This window comes from Dermacentor variabilis, chromosome 4 (genome assembly GCF_050947875.1).
Source record: "Dermacentor variabilis isolate Ectoservices chromosome 4, ASM5094787v1, whole genome shotgun sequence".
In the NCBI taxonomy this organism is placed as follows: Eukaryota; Metazoa; Arthropoda; class Arachnida; order Ixodida; family Ixodidae; genus Dermacentor; species Dermacentor variabilis.
In genome coordinates this window covers 18950003-18971562 of record NC_134571.1, presented here as the reverse complement: position 1 = coordinate 18971562, position 21560 = coordinate 18950003, and the positions used below count along the sequence as shown (strand labels likewise).

Sequence of the window (21560 nt, the reverse complement as noted above, 5' to 3'; positions counted from 1 at the left end):
AACAGCACTGGTATTCAACACAAGACACTTTCTTTGTTTCTCATGAATCAAGAAATAACAAAAGGTGCTCAGAACAATTGCAATATTAGTCGTATAACATTCTTGTAGTTATCGTGGATCTATAAAACACCACTATTCAGCACATTGCAATATTAACGTTTGAAATCATAAGGCAGTATGCAATCACACGTGCACTAGTGTCCAATCACTCAACCAACGCATTACCAACGCAATAAATTTGCCGCGATTATACGTCTTCGCATACTCCTATTGCCTTCTGAACTTAAAAAAATTATCGATTGCTTTGAAATTTAGGTCAATGAAGGAAGGGTAATAAACAAAGCCACAAGAATGCTTGAAGCCACAAGCACGAGTAACGGACAAATTCATGTACTAAGGTGAATCGGCCAACTGGCCCTGCAACGGTCGGGTTAATTAACTCAACCAAGCCGCTTGGCGAGACGCTTGTAAACGCGGTCGGTTCAGGCTGTGTCAGCTAGACTTCTCACTCGATAAGATCGCGTCGATATCGTGCACACGAGGTTTATCTTCAAGGTACATTTTAGCGATAGCAAGGAGCATTACGAGGAGAGGAAGAAAAAGAGAAGCAAATAGGTGAAGTTATCCTCTCGCCAAGAGGGTATTGGATTAACTAGGTTTCTCCTGACTTACTGCAACACACTGAGGAAAGTGGATGGGGGAAAGATTAATTGGAAAAGGCAAAGAGACATACGTGGTGATTTAGGCCCGACAAGACTCGTTTGCAAACCACGAGAGTGCGAAGTCGCTGGACTTCTGCGGCACGAATCGCCGTCGCCGCACTGCAGGACAGCCGTCGACCTGATGCCTGAAAACTCTGCAAACGATATGCACAGCCTATACCAGCGTTTTTTAAATATATTGTGGAGAGAGCGTTCAGTTGTGAATAGTTCAGCAAATGAATTACTAATTAACCAATTACCATACTAATTAATATTATTCAATCATCATTTCGCTGTTTTCTTTATACCAAAATACTCTCCGTGGCCAGCAATACGTGTGAGCAAGTTGTTGTGATTTCATTAGACGTGGAATGGCGTTCGAGCATTGTGGGGTTAAGTCACATTTAATTAATAAATTTGCACCTTGTGCGATGACTCTATCCGAGCGGTAACGCTCATGGTAATTCACTTATTCTCTCTCTCTTTCTTAGCAGGTGCGGTGAAGATACGCTACAACTCCCGCTGCTATCAACGTGGTGGCGAGCAGTACTGCCAGCAGTACATATATACTTCCATCTTGTCAAAACAACGGTTCCCTCACGGAGGAGCCTCCTGTGCGGAGAGGTCAGCGCAAACGAACCGGACACTTTTTTTGAAAACTTTCGTAAAGGCAACGCAAGTAAGGAAGTCAATACCTGACGCGAGGATGCGCGTAAATAAATAAATAAATAAATAAATAAATAAATAAATAAATAAGTAAATAAATAAATAAATGAAAAACAATGATCAAAAGAAACGACAGGTCCACGCACTCGTTGGTATTACGAGGCTATATAGGACGGCCTCAACCTGAATAACGAAGCCTGATTGCAACTGTTAAGAGCCAACTCATTCTCGCAACAGAGCTTGAATACCGTATGGATAGATGGATGTTAATTATGAGCATTCCATTTTAAACGGAGTGGTGGTTGGTTCCACAGTCCTCGTTATTTATACCCTTGAGAGCGTTTATTATTGGCCCTTAAGATCCGTCGTTTACTTCAATAAACCATTAAAATTGGAAGAAATTAATTGCCCTAAAGAAGGCACGACTTCGTAAGCGCACTGCTTAAGCGCTCTGCAAGTCTGAGATGGCATTACATCTTTTTTTTTTTTCTGTGAAGTGCACAACACTGCCGTCCGCCTAGCTTGCGGAGGTTGCTACAAGAATGGTCACTTCATGACGCGAAAGAAGGCAGCAGCCGAAGTATAGCCTTGAGAACCCGATCAAATGTCCGCGTCGCTGATATGAGCAGGCCGATGCCACGGCGACACTTGAGAAGCATGGCCCCGGGAGCGCGACCGCAGAGACGACGGCGAAGAAGGTTGCAAAAACAAAGATGCACGAACAGCCGTGCGCCGAGAGATGGAATACCGCTCTCGTGCGCGCGGTGGATAAACGAAAAAAAAAAAAGAGGAGTCAGCCCTGTCTGTCTGACTGCGACGCAACATGGCGGCGCGCCAAGTTCATATACTTGCCGTTGTTGTGACTTCGGGGTGAAGGACGAGAGCCGGACTATTGGAGCAGACTAACGGGAAACGAAACGATTTATACAATATGTACAGAGATAGCGGAAAACAGCGTGTACAAGTACCGGCCCGAGCGTACCAGACCGACGGAGAGTCTGGAGGCGACTCTCTCTCCCAACAATGGGCTGGTTCTGTCTCAAATCCCTTTGGCGAGCCATCGTCGGCAGGAACGAAGCGGGGCGGGTGCTGAATTGTCTCATTTCTCTTTCGCCGCAGTAGACGTCTTGGTGCTGCGCGCTATCGGAATCCTCAGTTCGACCCACGGAAAGGGGTCTGCAGTTTCGTGGAACTTTGAATATTGTCAGTGGATGTTTGAAAACCAGCACAAGAACAACCACCTCGATGATAGGCACGCAGTGTAGCACAATACGGATGGATATTATGAGCGTCCCCTTTGGAACGGGGCGGTGGGTTGCGCCACCAAGCTCTTGCTATTATAGTGCCTAATGTCCTACCTAGGTTAAAAAAGAAAAAAAACCATATGAACTCCCACAACCAAATTTTCTGATCTGCTATTGCGAACTTTGCTTTTCTACGTCTCCGTTTTTTTTTTTTTTTGTCGTTTCCCTATTTTTATTCCACCAATCCTCCACTAGCACCTTACTAATCCCTATTTTGGACATGTTCACTTTTCCACTGCTCTCGCTGAACCCAAGGGCTTCAAGGAGGCCAGTGATGCCTAAATCGACCGCTGGGCAGACGTCTTCACATTCTAATAAAACATGCTCCATCGTTTCCCTAGCTTTACCGCAGCAAGCACATGCTTCTTTTTATGGCTCGCTTTATAGTTGCGTGTTCTAAAGCATCCCGATCTCGCTTCGAAAAGTAATGAGCTGCCATGTAGCGCGGCAGCGCCGTCTCGCGCGGAAAGACGGCGCTCTCGCATGGCTGTGTATACTTTTACGGCGAAGCTAATGAGGGTAGTTCCGCAACCGTTCTCGTGAGGCGTAGTGCTCGGCATCAAATATGAATCAAAGAACAGACAAGCAACGAAACTTGCACCGAAGTTCAGAATGTTTACTTTGAAACATAATTATCAATGGCTTTAAAAACAAACGTTACCCGAATTGCGTATAATTAGGTCGAATGGACAACAATTTCTATCGGTTTATTTTAGCCAGAAACCCGTAATTTATGGTTATCATGTCGCGTTTTACTGGCTTCACGTTGGAGGTCAGTTGGGAAATTGTTGGGCTGCGCTGGTGAACGCATGACGGTGCGGGGTTGGCATTGGTCACCGCTAGCTAAGGACAGCCAGAAAACTGTTCCCGAGTACTTCTGAAAGGTGTGAGAACTCGCTCATATACCGTGGTCAACAATAAAGAATAAGAAAACAGCGTGCGAGATACGATCCCTGCACGTGAGGTGAAAAACGGGGGGCGAAAGTTCAGTGCTTTGATATCGATTGCCGGAAAATAACAATGCTCGTCACACAATTTCACTTTTTTCTGCGTACTCATCGAACGTCCGACAAAACTCTTACGCTGAGTTTTGTCTACTGTTCAAAGCGGGTGTCTCAGTTCCCTTCGCTAGAATAGTCGTTGTCTCCTAACAACATAATGCGCCTATACTATGAAGGATGTACGACAAGAAACGGGCTACCCGCCGTATTCGCTTAGTGGCTATGGCGTTGCGCTGCTAAGCACGAGGTCGCGGGATCAAATCCCGACCACGGCGGTCGCATTTCGATGGGGGCGAAATGCGAAAACACTGGTGTACTTAGATTTAGGTACTCGTTGAAAACCCCAGGTGATCCAAATTATTCCGGAGTCCCTCCTTACGGCATGCCTCATAATGAGATCGTGTTTTTGGCACGTAAAACTCCATAATTTAATTTTATTTTTCAAGAAACGGCCTGAGTAGGAGGCGAGAAAGAGAAATGAACCAGACCTTACACACACACACATACACACACACACACACATATATATATATATATATATATATATATATATATATATATATATATATATATATCTTGTATTGTGCTACCCTTTTCTTTCTGATTTCTTTCTATACTTCTAAGATTCACCAATGGTATACTAACTGTACACAAGTACCCACCTCAACCCGGTTCCCCCCTCATCCTCCACTTCTTCTTATTTGTAAATACAAATAAATCTGTATCCCGCCTGGCGCTTCGCTCCAGTACCGGCCAGAAACCAACCACCAAGAATAAACATAGAAAAATCGTAGACATCACCTTACGCATTGCTGCGATGCATATCAACTGACTAAATTAAGGCGGCACTAAAGCGAAACCATAAAGCTGAAAAATACAACCTTACACACAAGATAGACTCCTAAATATGACCATTAAGAAGGCTTGCCGGCCGCTAAGAGCGACAGGAAGCCAGCGGAGGCGTTTTGCCTCGAACACCAACATCGATCGTCAGGAATGCGCTAGCTTGAAAAACAAGTTCTCAATCTACGCGGAAATATATTCCACATTGTGCAAGCGCAATCGTTGTCACACCGTGCGAGCATCGCTGGAATTCCATCACAGAGCTTGCGACATCACGGGAACGTTCAAAAACACACCAGAGGCGAGCGCACACCGACAAACTCGTTGAAAGACAACCGCGAGTTTCTCAAGCAACAACAAACAAAGGTGTTTGTTTATCTGCCGTCGACGTCAGTGAGCTTCCGTTATTTGTGCCGTTTCTGTTATTAACGCTGCTGCTACGTGCTGATACGTTTCTTGTTGCCATTCTTTCTTTCTTTCTTTTTTTGTCTGTATAGGGAGTTACATGTTGCTGCTATCGTTCCTGGTATTGCTTACTCGGCTACCGGCAGCGTGGACAAGCTAGACCTAGAACGCCAACCGCGTCATGCTGATGTAAGCTTCGAGACCGCGAATGGCACGCCTCCTCCTGATGTACGTCAGCCAAGGCATGTGACGTACGTCTCGTTAAAATAGGGGAGTCGATATAATGAACAGTGGTCTATAAGGCTATGCAAGATCCGGCACACGCGTGACGGGTGCCAGGTTGTCCCGAGCGTCGGGCACAAAACCAGCGCACCTTTCCGACAGGCGTGGCTTCCCGAACTCTTTGTCGGCACACAAAGGAAGGAGGCTTCCGTGCCTTCCGGTCTCCCGTAAGCGTGCCAGAAAAGGAGTTCCTGGTTTGGCAAGCGACCCAGGAAACGCGTCAATTTTTGATCGAGACGAAGAAAGCCCGCGCGCGGAAGCTATAGCAAAGGCGTTTTCCGTTTCGTAAGCGTTCCATTAAGGTGCGCTGATTTACAAAGTGAAGCGTGGCGTCAAAAAGAATACGTGACGTTCGAAGACATCTGAAAACCCCTTTGCTCCACTCAGCCTTCAGGCTTTGTGATATGTTCCCAGCATTTACCTCGATAATACAACAAAGCTCATATCCTCAGAGTAAGATGTGCCATGCACATGTGCCGACCCTGCAGTACATGCGATGCAAGCTCAGTGCCGACTGAGGACAAATTATATTGTAGTGCTTCCTTGTAACACCCAAGAAGCATTTGGCTTGCAGTGTTCCGCGATCCTCTGGCATCGAATCCACTCCGCCCTTGATTATTTGAGCTCGCTGATAGTTGTGTAAAAGATTATTGTGAAATAGTGTAGGTTCTTTCTTTCTTTCTTTCTTTCTTTCTTTCTTTCTTTCTTTCTTTCTTTCTTTCTTTCTTTCTTTCTTGCATCCTATGTCAAAAACTTATTCAATCACTGCTTCCCTCCCCTTTTCTTCCCGCTTCTTTCTCCTCCAGTGTATAGGGCGGCAAACCAGCTGCATTCTGCTTAATATTCCTGCATTTCCTTTTCTTTCTCTTTATGTCCTAATATATGGTGGGGGGGGGGGACAAAGAAAATATACATGCATTTGCATATAAGGCCGCTGTCGAACACTGAGGAAGGAGACGCACTTATTCGTGTGGAGTCGGTTAACTGAGATTTTTGTCCTGCACCAACCAATTTCTGTGCCCTCAGGGGCCTTGCATACACTCACTGTTTGGCAATACGTTTGACCGCGGGACAAGACTCCCACCGTTTCGTAACTGACGCCAGCAATCAAAACTATGCGTGCGATAAGTGAGATCTGTGACAACAAATGCAGCGAGACCACAATGTTGGCTCACGACCGTGCTGGTCCTGCGCCAATACTGCGGCCACCGCGATGGTGACGTCAGTGCACACCCCCTGTAGATAAGGCTTGTCTCTGCAAACAAAGGAGAGGCGCTCCGATGGGAATCGCAGAAAGAGCAAGAGAAATAATTTATTAATAACAAATGCAGATAGGCTGGTCTGAGTTAGCATGTTCTATAACTTGCTATAGTATGACGCAATAGTTCTGCAGAAACTCTCAAGGTGGAGAGAGGGAATTAATAAAGGGAAAATCTCTCTCCATATTGCGGGTTTCCGTATAACTATTACGTCAAACTCTTGCCTTTGCTTCTAGTTGTTGACCAATTCGACTTGGCCCTGCCATCTGCTAGCCGCCTGGTTAGCTCAGATGGTAGAGCGGCTGCCCCGGAAAGGCGGTGGTCCCGGGTTCGAGACCCGGACCAGGACAAATTTTTCTTCAAGTGCGAGGGTTTTCTTTCCAGGAACCAGTATGGGTTCCCTTTGTAGCAATTGCTATGAACGGGTGGATGTCTGATTTTCCCTTAATTACCTGCTATAGTATGCGCATGGGGACCTAAGATAATTATGAAAAATGATGATGACGTAAAGAAGGGATACAATAATCACGTAACACAGTAGTCTCTCTAAAGCCTCGAGTCCACTTCAGTGTTAGGCAAATAGTCAGAAAGTACGGACGAACTCATTTACTCGCTTATTTATTGCTTCCCGCTGCTTTGAACTATGTCCTTCAAAGGAAACATTTGAGAATTAAGTTTCATTCGGGTATTCGTCTTTTCAGCAGATGTTGTCTTAATTTCAGTTAATTACGTGTATAAGCTCATTTGTGCGCATTTATCTACAAGTACAGTAGCCGACGTCGGTTTTATATAGTTGTGAACTGATATCGGCAGGCTTGGGCCTTGTGAATCTGCATGAGAAACGGCACGATCGTGACGTGACAAAATTGCTACGTCAAGTTTTGCCAGGTGACCTCGACTGTGCCACAATGCTCACGTCCTTGCGCTATCGCGTACTATCTCGTGGAACGTTTATTTGTCTGCTTACATCTTATCCTGAGGTTTGTTTACGGTGCCCAGTGGCACGACTGCAGGAAACATGTTTCTGCACAGTGATCTTTTCCTCTGACTTCACACGAACGTTTACATGTACTCTTGTCTGATTTTGCAGTCTTATTATTCATGGTCAACTTTGTCATCGCCTTTTTGGTTGTCCGCTGTGCTATTACTCACTTGACAAATGTTTTTCCATTTCGCATTATTCTGCTCCCATTGCGCACGAAATGTGATGCATACGAAGTAGCGGGATGTCGCCAAGGCCGCAAAGCTGTTGGCAGCCACTAAAAATAATAACAAAAATGAAGTCAAATCAAATAATTTTAGCACACTACAGCGATCTAACGGTGAAGGGCTACTACCCGAACTTCTGTCGTTCTGACTCTGTCTGCAGTGGTTGCGCTGCTTAGCCCCACGTACAGTATGCTGTTACGCACCAACGGACCCAAGTAACACGTATAAGAACACGACGCAGGCATTATGCGCGCAGTTCGTTGCATCAAAGCAATCACGCTCTGGCAGTCCACCACTCGAGCTCCCGGTTCCCTCGAACAAATCGTGCGCGATAACTCGTGCCACTTTCTGCCCCGACCGAAGGGCGGTTGCCACGCGCGATGCGGGAGTCGCAAGGTCTCGCGCTCTCGGGCGAACCCCTCTGTCGCGTTCTTATACGCACACCTCGCGAGACCGAGCTCTCTTCCATATCGCGCCGCATTTTTGCCGAAGACCTCGGCGTGCCGCAACTGAGCTTATCGTAGACAAACGATTGTCGCTGCGTGGTTGTGCAATGATGCCCCGCCGTACGTCACGAAGTGCACGTTACTCCCCTGCGCATGTATACGGACCGGAGATTCCGCGACATAGGGCCGATTTTTTTTTTTTCGGCTTTTCGCGTAACTTCGAACTGTAACTTGAAATTGAGAACTGCATTCCAAACTTGGCATCGAGAATTTTCAGCGATATCGTCGATTGCGGTTTGTGTGTTTGAATGTCGACTAAGTTCAGTTTTTTTTCTCTCGTTCTTTTTCTTTTTTTCTCTTTCTGCGAGCCTGTGGTTCGTATACATTTTTGGTCACGGTATATATATATATATATATATATATATATATATATATATATATATATATATATATATATATATATAGGTGCGGCGCTCACTTCGCTGGCGCTCTATAGCCGCCAGTGGCGGCTGAAGCAATGTCGATTCACTGCGCCGCTGTGTAGAAACGTGCAAGGGCCACGAACAATAAGTGACGCAATACCTGACGATTGTACCCTGGCCAGAGGGAAAAATTCGCACGCACTTTGTATACACTCTACAGCCTTTAATGCTGGACCGCACTGTACTTCTCTGTGATGCGGCGCCGAGGCCACCGTCTTCGCTGCATCGAGGGACTGTCGTCCTCAGCGCCACTGCGTACACGGACATGACCCATGTACACCGGCAGCGTAGCCAGGATTTTATTTCCATTTCTTTTTCTTTTTTTCACAGCGGGCCCCTTAAGGTGCAAGCGTGTACAAATGGCGGAGTGAGATAATCGGGACGGGTCGTTACCCCGGATCCCACGGGATCCGGCCGTGGATTAACATACTTCGCCCCTGTACGAGTGCTACATGCGCGCGACCCGTATGTGGGATCGAGCTCGCGACCCGATGCAGGAGTTGTCTGCTCAGCGGCGCCGCAGTCTTTCCCGTCCAAGGATCGGTCGGTCGTTGAGTCCTCTCCCTCTTTCGCACCTGCCTCCGCGATCATCTTCCCGCGCTCTACACCCCTTTCATAGATCGGGTACACAGAGTCATCACTGTATCATTCATTAATTCCAACCGGCGTTAATGAAAGTGCCAGCGGCTTTCTTTCCAGCTGATTATCCAACGTGCAAACTCTTGTGAATGTGAAGGAATTTGATCGAACACCTCACACGTTCTCGATATGACATCTAGCGTCTCTCTCTCTCTCTCTCTCTCTCCAAATTGCGTCAAGGTTGCTGGATTACAGAACATTTTTCTAAGACTAAAATATTGGGACCGTAGACACATCCGTCGCCCTGGCGCAACGAGCTATATATTCGCAAATGATATTTACAACACTTGAAGTGCACCGGCCTGACTGTGTTCCTTCCTGCGCGCAGTGTTCTCACTTTCCCTTCTTTTCCTTTTTCTATACTGCCCTTAGCCCATGCCTGTAGGGTAGCAAACCGGACGCTAGCCTGGTTGGCAGAAGCCACCGAAAGACCAGAGACAACTGGCCTGCTTGCGCTCCGTGCCCAGCCTGGCGCGCGCACCTCTCCACGACACCGTTCGCAGTTGTAACCTTGGGTCCGCTGACCGCTAAACACGACTGTGGGAAGCGCCGACGAGACTGCCGCTACGTACGGCCTCCACGCCTCTGCCGTATACGTGCTTTCTCTGTTCGTATCTCACAGCGTATTTCACTGTTTAGTACGTATACTACTACAAGCTAAATAACTGTGGCAAACGAAACCATGTGGGAAACTAAACTGTAGTGCAAAAGACTGTGAAGATTTTTCACCCCTCCTTGATTTCAAGGTCATCATATAGCACGCTATTATCTCTAAATAGAGCATTGCTGCTGAGTGCAGCACAGCCTTTTTCTCTCGGCACTTGTGGAAAACCCTATAATTTCCAATGGCCACATATTACTTCCGAGATTACGCACAGGATGGGGGCGTCTCTCTTCGATATACTGCACAGAAAAGCTCCTGCACACTTCTGATTTCACTATAGCCGAAGATAACAGCGCTGACTGCAGAAAGCGCGTGACTGGTGCAACACTTTTGTGCGATTGTGTGCCTATATGCGCGATAACGCCAATTAAGAAGGAAAAATAAAAAAAAATGACACTGTTCGTGCTTTCGGTTTTATCTTTCGGCCGGCGATGCGACCGCAATCTGAAGAGCGCGCGAGTACTTGATGTAGGCATGGAGTAAGAAGATGTGCATGAGTTTCCCCGATTCTGCCGTGCACATAGAGCAAAATAATTAACTTGCGTATTTATACTGACAACTTTCTCACTATTTTCTTTCCCAGTTAGCCGCCGGTTCGTACCGTTCCAAATCTCACGGAGATCACATATGGCGTCTATACGCCCGAAAGCTGCACAGTTGACTTGAGCGAGGTCCACGGACAATGGGCGGCATCGCGGTTTAATTTATACCCCCTGGGGTTCTTTCACGCGTCACTAATTCTAGTTACACGGGAGTTCTAGCGTTCCGTCTCCACCAAAGCACGTGACCAACGCAGCCAGAAATACTGCGACACCTTCCTGCCGTCAAGAAAACGGGAGGTTGCTCAGAGACAACTGCTTTTACTATTTGGAAATGTGTTGGCTGCGCCTTTGTCCTCACTGACGGAGTTTTATGCTGCACGGCATCACCTGTGTTTTCGAGAAATCTGTGGTTGTAGAATATAGTGGCCAGTCGGCCAGCATACAGGCATACGCCGAACTCGTCTTTTCAAATGCGGTGTCATGAGATGCCGGAGATGACACTTTTTTTTTTGTTTCATATACTAGCTGGACGAATAAGGAAGTTACCAATGCCGAATGTGTTGAAAAAACTTCCCCGTCATCATCTCCGTACACATCTGTAGCTCAGTGACTATGGCGTACTGCTGCTGACTCGAGCAAGGCGAATCGAGGTCGATTTCTGACCGGAATGTGGCATCCCGCCCCTCACCTTATAGAGGGTGTCCCACGTAACTTGAGCCAAACATTAATAATATGCTAATACCACCTAGCTAGACAGAACCAAGGTAATGTTGTTTGCCGTCACTTGCAGATAATCAGGTTATTTCATTGCATTCCGCCTAACTACATAATTAACCTTAATTAATTAACCAACTTCTCAAATATTATAAGTAACTGAAAAATGTCAACAAGAAAATTGTAGAGCGACATGAAAAACTCCCGCTACAGCTTTCTGTTGCTCAATACGTGCTACATAAAAGTAAAAGAAAAAAAGAAACATAAAAGAAACCCCCGAATACAACCTAAATTACCACGCGACTGGCCGCTCGAGGCATTTGGCGTTCACTCGCGGGCGTCTATCACTCTCGGAAAAACACTTTTATGTAGCACGTATTGAGCAACAGAAAGCTGTAGCGGGAGTTTTTCATGTCGCTCTACAATTTTCTTGTTGACATTTTTCAGTTACTTATAATTAAGTTGGTTAATTAATTAATGTTAATTATGTAGTTACGCGGAATGCAAAAAATAATAATAATAACCTGAGTATCTGCAAGACACGGCAAACAAGATTACCTTGGTTCTGTCCAGCTAGGTGGTATTCGCATATTATTAATGTTTGGCTCAAGTTACGTGGACACCCTGTATGCACGCGAGTATCTTAAAACATTATGATTGCCCTCAGGAAGTGGCATATACGCCCACTGTGGGAATAGACATGGGTGGGAATGTGAATTAAACCAAATTTATTCCGCAACAAAGTTGCGGAGATACCCAGGAAAGAAAGCCGCATGTTGCAGCTTGAGGGGAACCTGGTCTTCTTAGAGAATCCAGCTTACTTTGCCCAATATATATTCTAAAAGATATTCGGGTTTGCTATAGGGGGGCGCGCCTATAAAAGCACGTTGTCCACTATATATAGAGAAAATCACACGGCGTTCCACATTCATTCTCTTAAGTCGCACAATTTGTGAAGATTATTTAACTTTGCAAGTCTTAAGTTTACGTAAAACATCATATGAGAAAGTTGTAGAGCGGTTTAGGAAACGCCCGATTCAGCGGTACTATTTAGCTGCCTACCGATTGCGCAATCACATGATTGCGCTATCGGTAGGCAGTTTCTTCCGCGTCATTAAGAACGCATCCCCCCTTACTCTGGATCCGCCAGTGCATGTGTGCAAGTACGACATTCCTTTCATTCCACATTGGTTTGCAAGACATGCTCTCCTGTGCGGCTCTCGCGCTGTCTAGCTTGAAAAGTGGCCGCGGCAGCCGCAAATCGAACCTGCGACCTCGCTCCCAGCGGCAGCCATGAAGCCGTTGTGGTAGTGACGGCTTAAACGGCTGAAATATGTCACCACAAGGGCATTTTCGCTGTGAGGCGCGATTCATTTTGGCACTCAACGATAAACCATGCCCATATGTCTCAGCATGCGAAACACTGTCTCACAATGCGAAACAGCATCGTATCATCAGCATGCGAAACACGTTTCATTATTTAAACTAGAATGTATTGATAAGGCCTTTTGTGCGCAACTCGTGTGTGACCAATGATACTTCACTCTGGTGTGAAGAGAATTCTCCATAGTTGTTTGTTGTGGTTTCGCTCGTCTAGCGCAAGCTATTCTAGAAAACAAAAAGTATAGCTACATTTGTACTGTCTCATTGCATAATGCCGTCTTTCGAGGTTAAGGTATCGTATTTTTATCAATGCGTGGTATCAAACCTGACAGCTTACCTACGATAACTTTCGACTTTCAAACCTAGAAGGTCTTCGCGGTCTCCACATAGTTAACTTCAATAGATTAATAAATCGTGCTCTGTTACATTTTCTACTTTGCCTAGCATCAATGTAATAACATTTTACGCTTAAGGCAGCGAGTGGAAGCAACGGCCCTCGAGTTCCGTGCGCTTCGAGAAGAGAGAGGGAACATCGAATGTGGTCGAACTCTGCTGCTATTACCCTTCTTTCTCATTTGCTCATGTTCGTGCCCTTTCGAAACACTAATCTCGCAGCTCTTGAAGAAGCGGTTCCACGCACCTCTGCTCAGAAAGCTAATTACGGAGAGCTAGCATCGCCTCCCGAAGAACAGGGGCACGTGTCTTTAGCGGCGACTAGAAGAACGAACGAGGCTTGTTTTCCTTTTGGCAATCCTCTGCCGCGACTGCATATCATGCGCTATAGGAAACTCGTTCTGCGCAAATACACCGGGTGACGCAAGCGAAACGTGGCCGGCACCGACAACGAAGCCGCTTGTACTACCTTGACAGCATTCTCCCGAGGCCGCGTCGACACAGGCACAGATACAAAAACGCGAAACTCGTCTCAGCGTCGTCTGTCCGTGTCTAATCCCGCGCCATACGTCCCTCTTTTCCGCTCGGAAGTCGCGCAAACCTGCCAATCGCCGATTTCGGAGCAAATCTTCGTGTCCTCCGACACCTCCGGAACCATCACAAGACTCGGTGCTTTCTCTCTTTTTTTTTTTGTCTTCACACAGCGCGCTCCGGGATCGAGGATGCGCCGCCGCGCACTTTCACTTACCCCTTTGCTGCGGGCGAACGGAGGGTCGGGCAGCCTGCGAGCCGTCCTCGTCGTCAACGGCGTTGCGTCGTCGCCTGCGCTGGCCACGTTGTCGTCGTCTGGAAACACAATGGGCAGGTCCTCGGTCCTGTTGCGCACGACACCCCTCGCGCCCGGCCACAGTGGGGCCCACAGCTGCAGCAGCACGACGAACGTTACGACGACGGCGCCCTTCATCGCGCTTTGACGGCGAGGTGGCACGTGCAGAGAAGGAGCGGCGTCGTCGTCCAGGCCGCCGCCAAGGCTACTGACGTCCGCGAGTCTAGATTTTCCAAGTCGCCGCCGTCTCCGCTGCCACCGTCGACGTCGCCGGAGGCGGTGAGACCCTGCGCCGCTGTTGTTTTGCCGACGGTCGCCTTGCGCGGTCGGCTCGCGCGCTCCGTGGCGGTGCTGGTAGTATTCGACGCCTAATCGGAAGCGTCCGAGCGGCGGCATGCACGCATGGCTAGGGCGGCAATCACGCGAGGCCGCGGTATCACATACACATACACACACACCCTTGGGCTGCGCACGACGTCCGACGGTGTTGGATACGACGGCGGACGAGCGTACTCAGCGAAAGTGCGCGCGCGAGAAGAGCGGAGGGGAAAGAATATTGCGGAGAAAAAGGCTCGGTTTTTCCTGTTTCGAGGCTCCCGCGAGACACTCACAGACACACACACACGCACGCCGATGCGCTCACTCGCGTGCGCTTTCAGGGGGCGGCACTATCCTTTGCTTATCGTCCAGCGGAAGCGCCTCCGCTGCTGCAGTCGCCGTCCTAAGCGGCAGTTCCGAGATTCACCAGTCGACCGACGGCGGGCGACCCGACGTGGCGCGGGTGACGTTCGGGTGTCACAATCGCCGATCGTGTCAGAGCGTCAGGCACCTGCATACACCCCTCCTCCGGACATCACGCCTAGAAGTTCTGTCGCCGCGAACAGATTGCTGCAAGTACCTTGGCGCCGTGGCGACGCGCCACTTCTTTCGCGTACGTCATTTCGAAGAGAAAGGGAGAAAAGAAAAAGTGAAGCAATGGAAACCCTTTTTACCGGCGACGAATTTCTTGCTCGCGCTCTGCGCAATCCTCGTGCCGCCAGCTTCACCTACATGCCCGTCTGTACACTGCTACGCGGTGGTGTCTAGACGTGGCAGAGTCGTTATAGAAGCCACGGCGGCTTCGTTACCTGGCTCTCCGCTCTGCTTGGTTTGATGTCAGAGGACCAGCGATAGAACCCGGTCCGCGTCGACGACGACAACTTGCTCATCTTGGGCTTCCCCCATGCAGCTGCGAGTCCATTTAGGTGCAGCAATCGTCACGAGTTCTCCATATGAAGGGCTGGCAGGGGGCATTAGTTCCGCCTTCCACGATGGTCAGGTCTAGCGCAGTTTTCACCGGGACAATGAAGGCGATTCAGTCGTTTTGGATGGCTAGCGCACGAATTCGCACATGCGTATATAATCACCGGCGCACCTTCAAAGCGTCTCGGTTTCACGTGCGTCCACAGATATTTCCTGCATTGGCGAATCCGAGGGGTCAAGTACGTTGCTCCCGGTTGCGAGCCTTCCGCGCAACTCTTACTGCACGCGCGCACACCAAGGCCCTGCCATCGAGAAAGGTTCTATAAATATCCGAGTTACAAGCTTCGATGCAACGAGCAATGCCGCGGGTGACCCTTCCGTGGTTCAGAGGAGGCGCATCAACGAACTCCGAGGGTTAACGACACAGCAGCACCACTTCGGCAGCGATTGGCCGGCCATCCAAGAGAGGGTCACTGACGACGACGACACTGACGACGCTTGTTGGTCCGCCGGCGTCCGGAAAACATCTCGTTACGCTCCCTACTCGAGCTCGTGCCGCTGCATAAGTCTTCCGATCGAAGCGACAAGCGCCGGGTCTCCGGTGGTTACCTGGGGCAACCGAATACGCGTCGGTCACCCTCGCCCCGGCATTTGGTTTCCTCTTTCCCTGTCTCCTGTTCCTTCTTCGAATATTCAACAGTTACGCCAACAGTACGGTGGGAGAAAGGGGACGGTCGGGTGAGAGGAGGAAGGGAACAACAGATAGTCAGTATAATGGAAACGACTGTCTGGCGGCGGCCGGACCCGACCGCGTCACCTGTGGGTCCTGTCGAGGGAGCCGCCAGATGCGAGGAGGAGGGGGGGAGGGGGGGTCAGGCACCACAGCTTCCGGACAAGAACTACCTGATGCTCGGTCGATTGCGCGCCACGGCTTTGTGCCCCGCGCGAACCGCGCCGCTGACGGCCGAGAATTAGACACGCTCGACGGGACACCCTTTCTCACACCCCCGTTTTACATCAAGGGCAGGGAGATCTGTGTTTACCGTTCGCCCACGTGCCGAAGGAAAACGCAACAGTCACGCGGCGTGACAGGACTTCGGAAAGCTTCTCCGCGATGTAAACTGTTTTCGACCGCGTAAGTCGTCTATTCCGGTTGACTCCGGAGAAACCACCGGCGAGCCCCTACTTTGATCGAGGGAGGACGGTGTGTCGGCAGGTTTGCTGAGATCTTCCAGGCTCGCGCGGCGGGCACGTGTAGCCGAAGCAGAATGCCTTGTCGTTTTTGTTCGGTATTCGTTCGCGCGTTATCACGCAAGGAATGTGCACCAGCGTTATCAATTAGTGCCCGCACAGGGCAACGTATATCATGGCAAAAGACGCATTCGTTCGCTTTTCTAAAAGAATAAGTCGTTAGTAGCTACGATCGCGAATTAATTTGTCCGTGTTATGTTCGTGGTGGAGGATGCAGTCGCCGACGGGAATGGCCCGTCCTGAGAAGAGCGTGACCGACCCGCGGAGGTGGCCGAGCGACACCGCTGCGGGGACGACACGAAGAAGGCTCGTCACGCGGCTAAAATTGCCAGGCAGCGAGTTGCGCGTTTATCTACGATTAGCCACTTTCGCGCTGCTATACCATGAAACCCGTGGAAGTCGTCACAGACGGTTTCTACTTCAAAGAAGTCGACCCGCTCTTATTTTCTCGAAAGCGGAGCATCACGTAATCTCTTGAGCGAATGCATGAAATTAACCTCCCGGTAAGGTTCATTGGATCGAGTTCTGAATGTGCGCATTATATTTGTCGTGAACTATAGAAGGCAACGGCTTGAGACCTTTGAGATCAGGCGGGAAGGGCGTCGATGTCTCGTGTTGATATCTATACTTTTAGGTATATAGCTCACGGAAACATCCGAACAAGAAAGTGGACAGTGGTATCTTGGGCCAGGTTCGCCTGGCTTTTTGGCAATATTGTTATGGTGCCGAGCGCAGTTCCAGGTTTGGCGATTGAGAAATGCTGCGCTATGGGTTCGAAAATGCTTCAAGCGGAGTATCTTTCAAGGCAAGAGGAGTACCTTTCTGCGCGGCTCAATAGCTACTCCACGAGCAGCGAATTGAAGAAGAGAAAGGGAAAAGAAGCGACAAGGAGAGAAAAGGAGAGTGCGTATAGGCATGCACAGCTCGCATGTAAAGTTTTTTTTTTTTTCGTTCTTCTCTCCGGCCAATGTTCCTGTGTAGAATCGCTGTGCAGTACAGTACCAATTATGACAGTACAGTACTGTGCAATACAGTACCAGCTATGGGTGAGTATCTATACTTGCAGGTATTTGTACAGATTGTGTCAGAGAGAGAGAGAAAGAGCCGGCGTGTATGTATCCGCACGTATGCTCTCTGCATGAAGAGAGAGGTCGGAGAGAGAGAGAGAGAGAGAGAAGGAGATTCTTGAATATGGGAAGGAAAGGTTGGGGTAAAGTGCAGCGCAGTAAGAGGTCGGAGACAAATTGCCGATGAGCAGGAGAATGGGAAAGGGGAAAATTGGGAAGAGAGAGAGAGATAAGAATAAATGAAAGGCAGAGAGGTTAACCAGGACTGAGCCCGGTTGGCTGCCCTGCGCTGGTGGAAAGGCGAAAGGGGAGGAAAAGGTTAAGCTAATGAGAGCAAGCCCAGTGTTGATGTCGACAACGTAGTGAAAGTTCTCTGCTCTCTATCACAGACGGTCGCTCAGGCCGGTTGCCCTCAGAAATCTCAGCAGCTCTTTTGTGGTCTTCTGCAGCTATTATATGCGAGACTATGCATAGTCCCAAGATCTTCTTCAACTAGGAACGTCTCCTGTGTAGCTGGTTTAGAGCTGCGCAGGGGGTTAAGCCTTTCGTTTTGCAAGCCTTTTATATATAGCACAGAAGTTGTACTATAGTTTCTTCGCCATCACAGGCATTTAAATCGGCGTTATCGGTCATTCCAATCAAGAATGAGTTTGCATTGGTGAATACACAGCCCAGGTGTAAGCTACAGTACTGTTTCTTCACTTCTGGGAATATCAGGTAACAGGCGCAGTTGCATATAGAAGGGACAGTCCAGCGAATACATCCGAGTGTGAGTGAAGTCAGGGGTGTGCCAGTTCTGGAAGGTATGTTCCCTGATGTGTTTTTCTAGCAGCTTCGTCGACGAGGTCATTGCCGGAGATACCACCACGATCCTGCAACCACTGAAAGCAAGAAAATACCATGACACAATCACGAGCTCGACAAAAACCCCTCTGCGGAGGAAGAAACGCGGTGAAAAGAAGCAGACGCTCGCCATGTTTTTTTTAAATAATAATATAACAAACTTGACGCTTCGGGGCGCGTACGGTGCCCTTATTCACGATGGACGGTAAAGGCACTGGCTCTTCGTTAAGTATGGGTGATATGGCGCAGTGCACATGCCTAGATTTTGTCCAGATTATATGATGTGTCATGTTTATCGCTAGCGGCGTCGCCTGAATGCCAGCGCGCCTGCTTTCCTTTGGCACCGCTTGGCGAGTGAGCGCTGAGGCATGACGTTCTTGCTCCCTAGCAGTCACTGGCCAGGTTGTCCCGTACAGAAACCAACACTGCTTTGCGCCTAGTACTCGAGCAAAGGCGGAAAGCGCGGTATAGATGACTGAGCGTTCGTACCACTTGGGTTGAACAGAAAGGAAATAGAAGTTTTTTTTTTTTTTTTCGTGCGTGCGGGCGGGCTTGCGATAATACCTTGGGGCAAGGCCATTGGCGGTTCGTTCCACAAGAACTTCAAGGAATGCAATGCTGCCGCTTTCTTCGTGTTCCACTGTAAACTAGATGGATGGATGGATGGATGGATGGATGGATGAACTTTATTGCGGTCCTTTAGGGCGCGCGTTAGCACACAGCGGGCCGCTCACACGTCGGGACAGAGAGGCCGAGACTCTCCGCCGCGTGGCGGGCCCGTTGGACAGCCCATAACTGTTCTTCGAAGTTGGGGCTGCGTAGAACTGCATCCAATGCGTGAAGAACTGTCGCTTTAATCGCCGCGTAACGTGGGACACCGCCAGAGCATCTGATCTAAATTCGCTAAGTCATTGCATAGTGCACATGCATTTGTTTGAATTTCGGGGTAAATCCTGTGAAGTAGTACGGGGTTTGGGTGTGCCCCCGTCTGTAGAAGCCTTAGTGTTAAAGCCTGAGGTCTATTGAATTTACAGTGTGGGAGGGGGTAAATCCTCGCAGTCAAGTAAAAGTGTTTATTAAGTTCGTTGTACGAGGAAGGAGAGTCCCAATTATCTGTACCCTCAACGTCACGCTGCCCGGTAACTACGCGGTCAATGATCCCTCGCGCAGCATTGTCCCTAAATCTGTCCCATGTGGGTTGGAAACCAGACGACTTGAAACCATGTGGCTTGATTTCCTTGTTTTCTTATATCCCTAGGGCCATCTCGGATGTGGTTCCTTCGGCAATTGCCCGAACGGCTCAACTCGAATCACTGTAGATTGTTGTCCTCTTGTCGTCCAATAAGGCCATCGCTATTGCAGCCTTCTCTGTGATCTCAGAAAACGTCGTTCGAATCGGGATTGAGTTCGTGACTTGACTTCCATGGTCTACGCTAACCGCAGCAAAGGCCCGTTCGTCGGCGTAGCACGCTGCGTCTACGAAGCTGTTCTCCAAAGCCCGTTCACGAGCCTTTTTCAGGAGGGCCTTCGCGCACGTCCGACGTCTTCCCACGTTGTGTTCCGGATGGACGTTTCGTGGGATCGGGGCGACAATGATGCGGTCTCGCTGCTCTCGAGAGATGCTGCAGAATTTTGTCTTGACTATTGCGGGGGGAACGCCCAGCTCCTGTAGGACGTCTTCCAGCTTGTGTGATAGGTAGCCTGACGAACTGGGCCCTCTCCTGCGCTTCCGCGATTTCCTCTAGCGTGTTATGCATGCCGAGTTGAAGTAAGCGTTCCGTGTGTGTGTATATGGGGAGGCCGAGAGCTCTCTTGATTGCCTTCCTGATTAATGCGTTGAGCTTATCCCACTTCGATCTTTGCCAGATGAGCATGGCCGCGACGTAAGTGAAATGGCATAATACGAACGCATGAACCAATATCACGAGGTTATCTTCGAGGCCCTGCTACTAGTTGACCACTCTTCTTATTAGTCTGCTGGCATTGTCTTCTTAATGAGCCACAGCACTGTCTGGTTGTTAGAGCCACTCGACTCGATCATCATGCCGAGAATCTGGATGGCATCCACCCTCGGTATATAGCCTCCATTGTTTGTGCGCACTTTGATGTCGCATTCGGCTAGTGGCTTCCATCCCTTTGGTTTGGGGCATCCGCGCTTGGGACGATATAGTAGCAGTTCCGACTTGTGCGGTGGACATCGAAGGCCAGTGGGGTCGAGGTACTTCTGTGTAGCATCAGTCGCCTCTTGCAGGGCCGTCTCTGCCTGTCCGTCACTACCTCCCATACACCAGGTGGTGACGTCGTCTGCGTATATGGTGTGACTGATACCGTCGATATATAAGAGAGCCTCCTGAATAGACCAGTCATAGCGAGGTTAAATAGGGTAGGGGATATGACTGCCCTTGTGGCGTCCCCCTAGACCCCAGCTTGATCATGTCTGAAGTCAGCTCCCCGACCTTAAGGGTGGCTTCTCTGTCTGACAGGAATGATGGCGTGTAGGAACGAAAGTGCTTCCCCAGGTTAAGGCTCAAGATCGTGTCTAAAACGAACGAGGGAAGAATTTTGTGAAAGGCCTTTTCCATGTCTAGACCGTGTCCCGCGTATTACAGTCAATAATGTGATGATTGATGAGTTTCATCGCGTCCTGCGTCGAGAGTCGGACCCTGAAGCTGATCATGTTGTGTATGTACACGTCGTGGTCCTCCAGGTAGCGAGACAGTCTATTTAAGATTGCGTGCTCAGCAGCCTTCCTCACGCACGATGTGAGCGAAATTGGGTGGAGGTTGTCGAGGCAGGGCAGCTTACCTAGCTGGCTTGGGGATTAGGATGGTGTCGGCCGATTTCCACATTTCTGGAACTTCACCACTGCTCTATGGTTAGTTAATGATGTCCGTCAAATATTCGATGGACTTATTCTCCCGGTTCCGTAGGGCCTTGTTTGTGATATTGTCCGGACCCGGAGCCGATCTACCATTGAGGTCGTGGAGCGCCTGCCTGATCACTTCAATCCCGAATTCTGCGTTGAGCTCAGGGTTCCCGGAGCCTTCGTAATCAGGTGAAGGTGGTGTAGGGCTCGATGCGACCGACAGATACTTCTTCATGCGTCTGGATAAAATTTCCTCGCCGGAAGATTCGCGCTTGGATGCGTGTAGGGAGCGCGCCAGTGTGTTGAGTTGGTTGGGTGCTCGGCTCGAATTGATTCTGGTGGTCAATGAAACCGTGTGACGTCAGTGCGGCGAATTATGCAGAAACAGTAGCTAACGTATCGCACAAGCAATTGGGAGTAGGATTGAACAATGACACCGTTGAACCTTCGATGACCCCCAAGGCGACCTTGTCGAGCACCATGGAAAGCCTACATGACGGTTCCACAAACATTGCCTGCAGTAATTATTGTG

The 21560-nt window shown here is 49.1% G+C and overlaps 1 protein-coding gene across 4 annotated transcripts in view; it reads right to left on the bottom strand.

The window, feature by feature from the left end:
* The window catches only part of LOC142578736 (uncharacterized), a 77415-nt gene extending 62079 nt beyond the window's left edge, over positions 1 to 15336 (bottom strand). For 2 of the 4 annotated variants that reach the window (XM_075688254.1, XM_075688255.1), the window contains exon 1: positions 13682 to 14707. In XM_075688254.1, the coding sequence (XP_075544369.1) occupies positions 13682 to 14155 (474 nt within the window). In that variant the 5' untranslated portion in view covers positions 14156 to 14707. Of the gene's footprint in view, positions 1 to 13681 lie in introns of all 4 variants that reach the window. The other 2 variants (XM_075688253.1, XM_075688256.1) reach the window with 2 other exon arrangements.
* Between the last annotated feature and the right edge of the window lie 6224 nt (positions 15337 to 21560).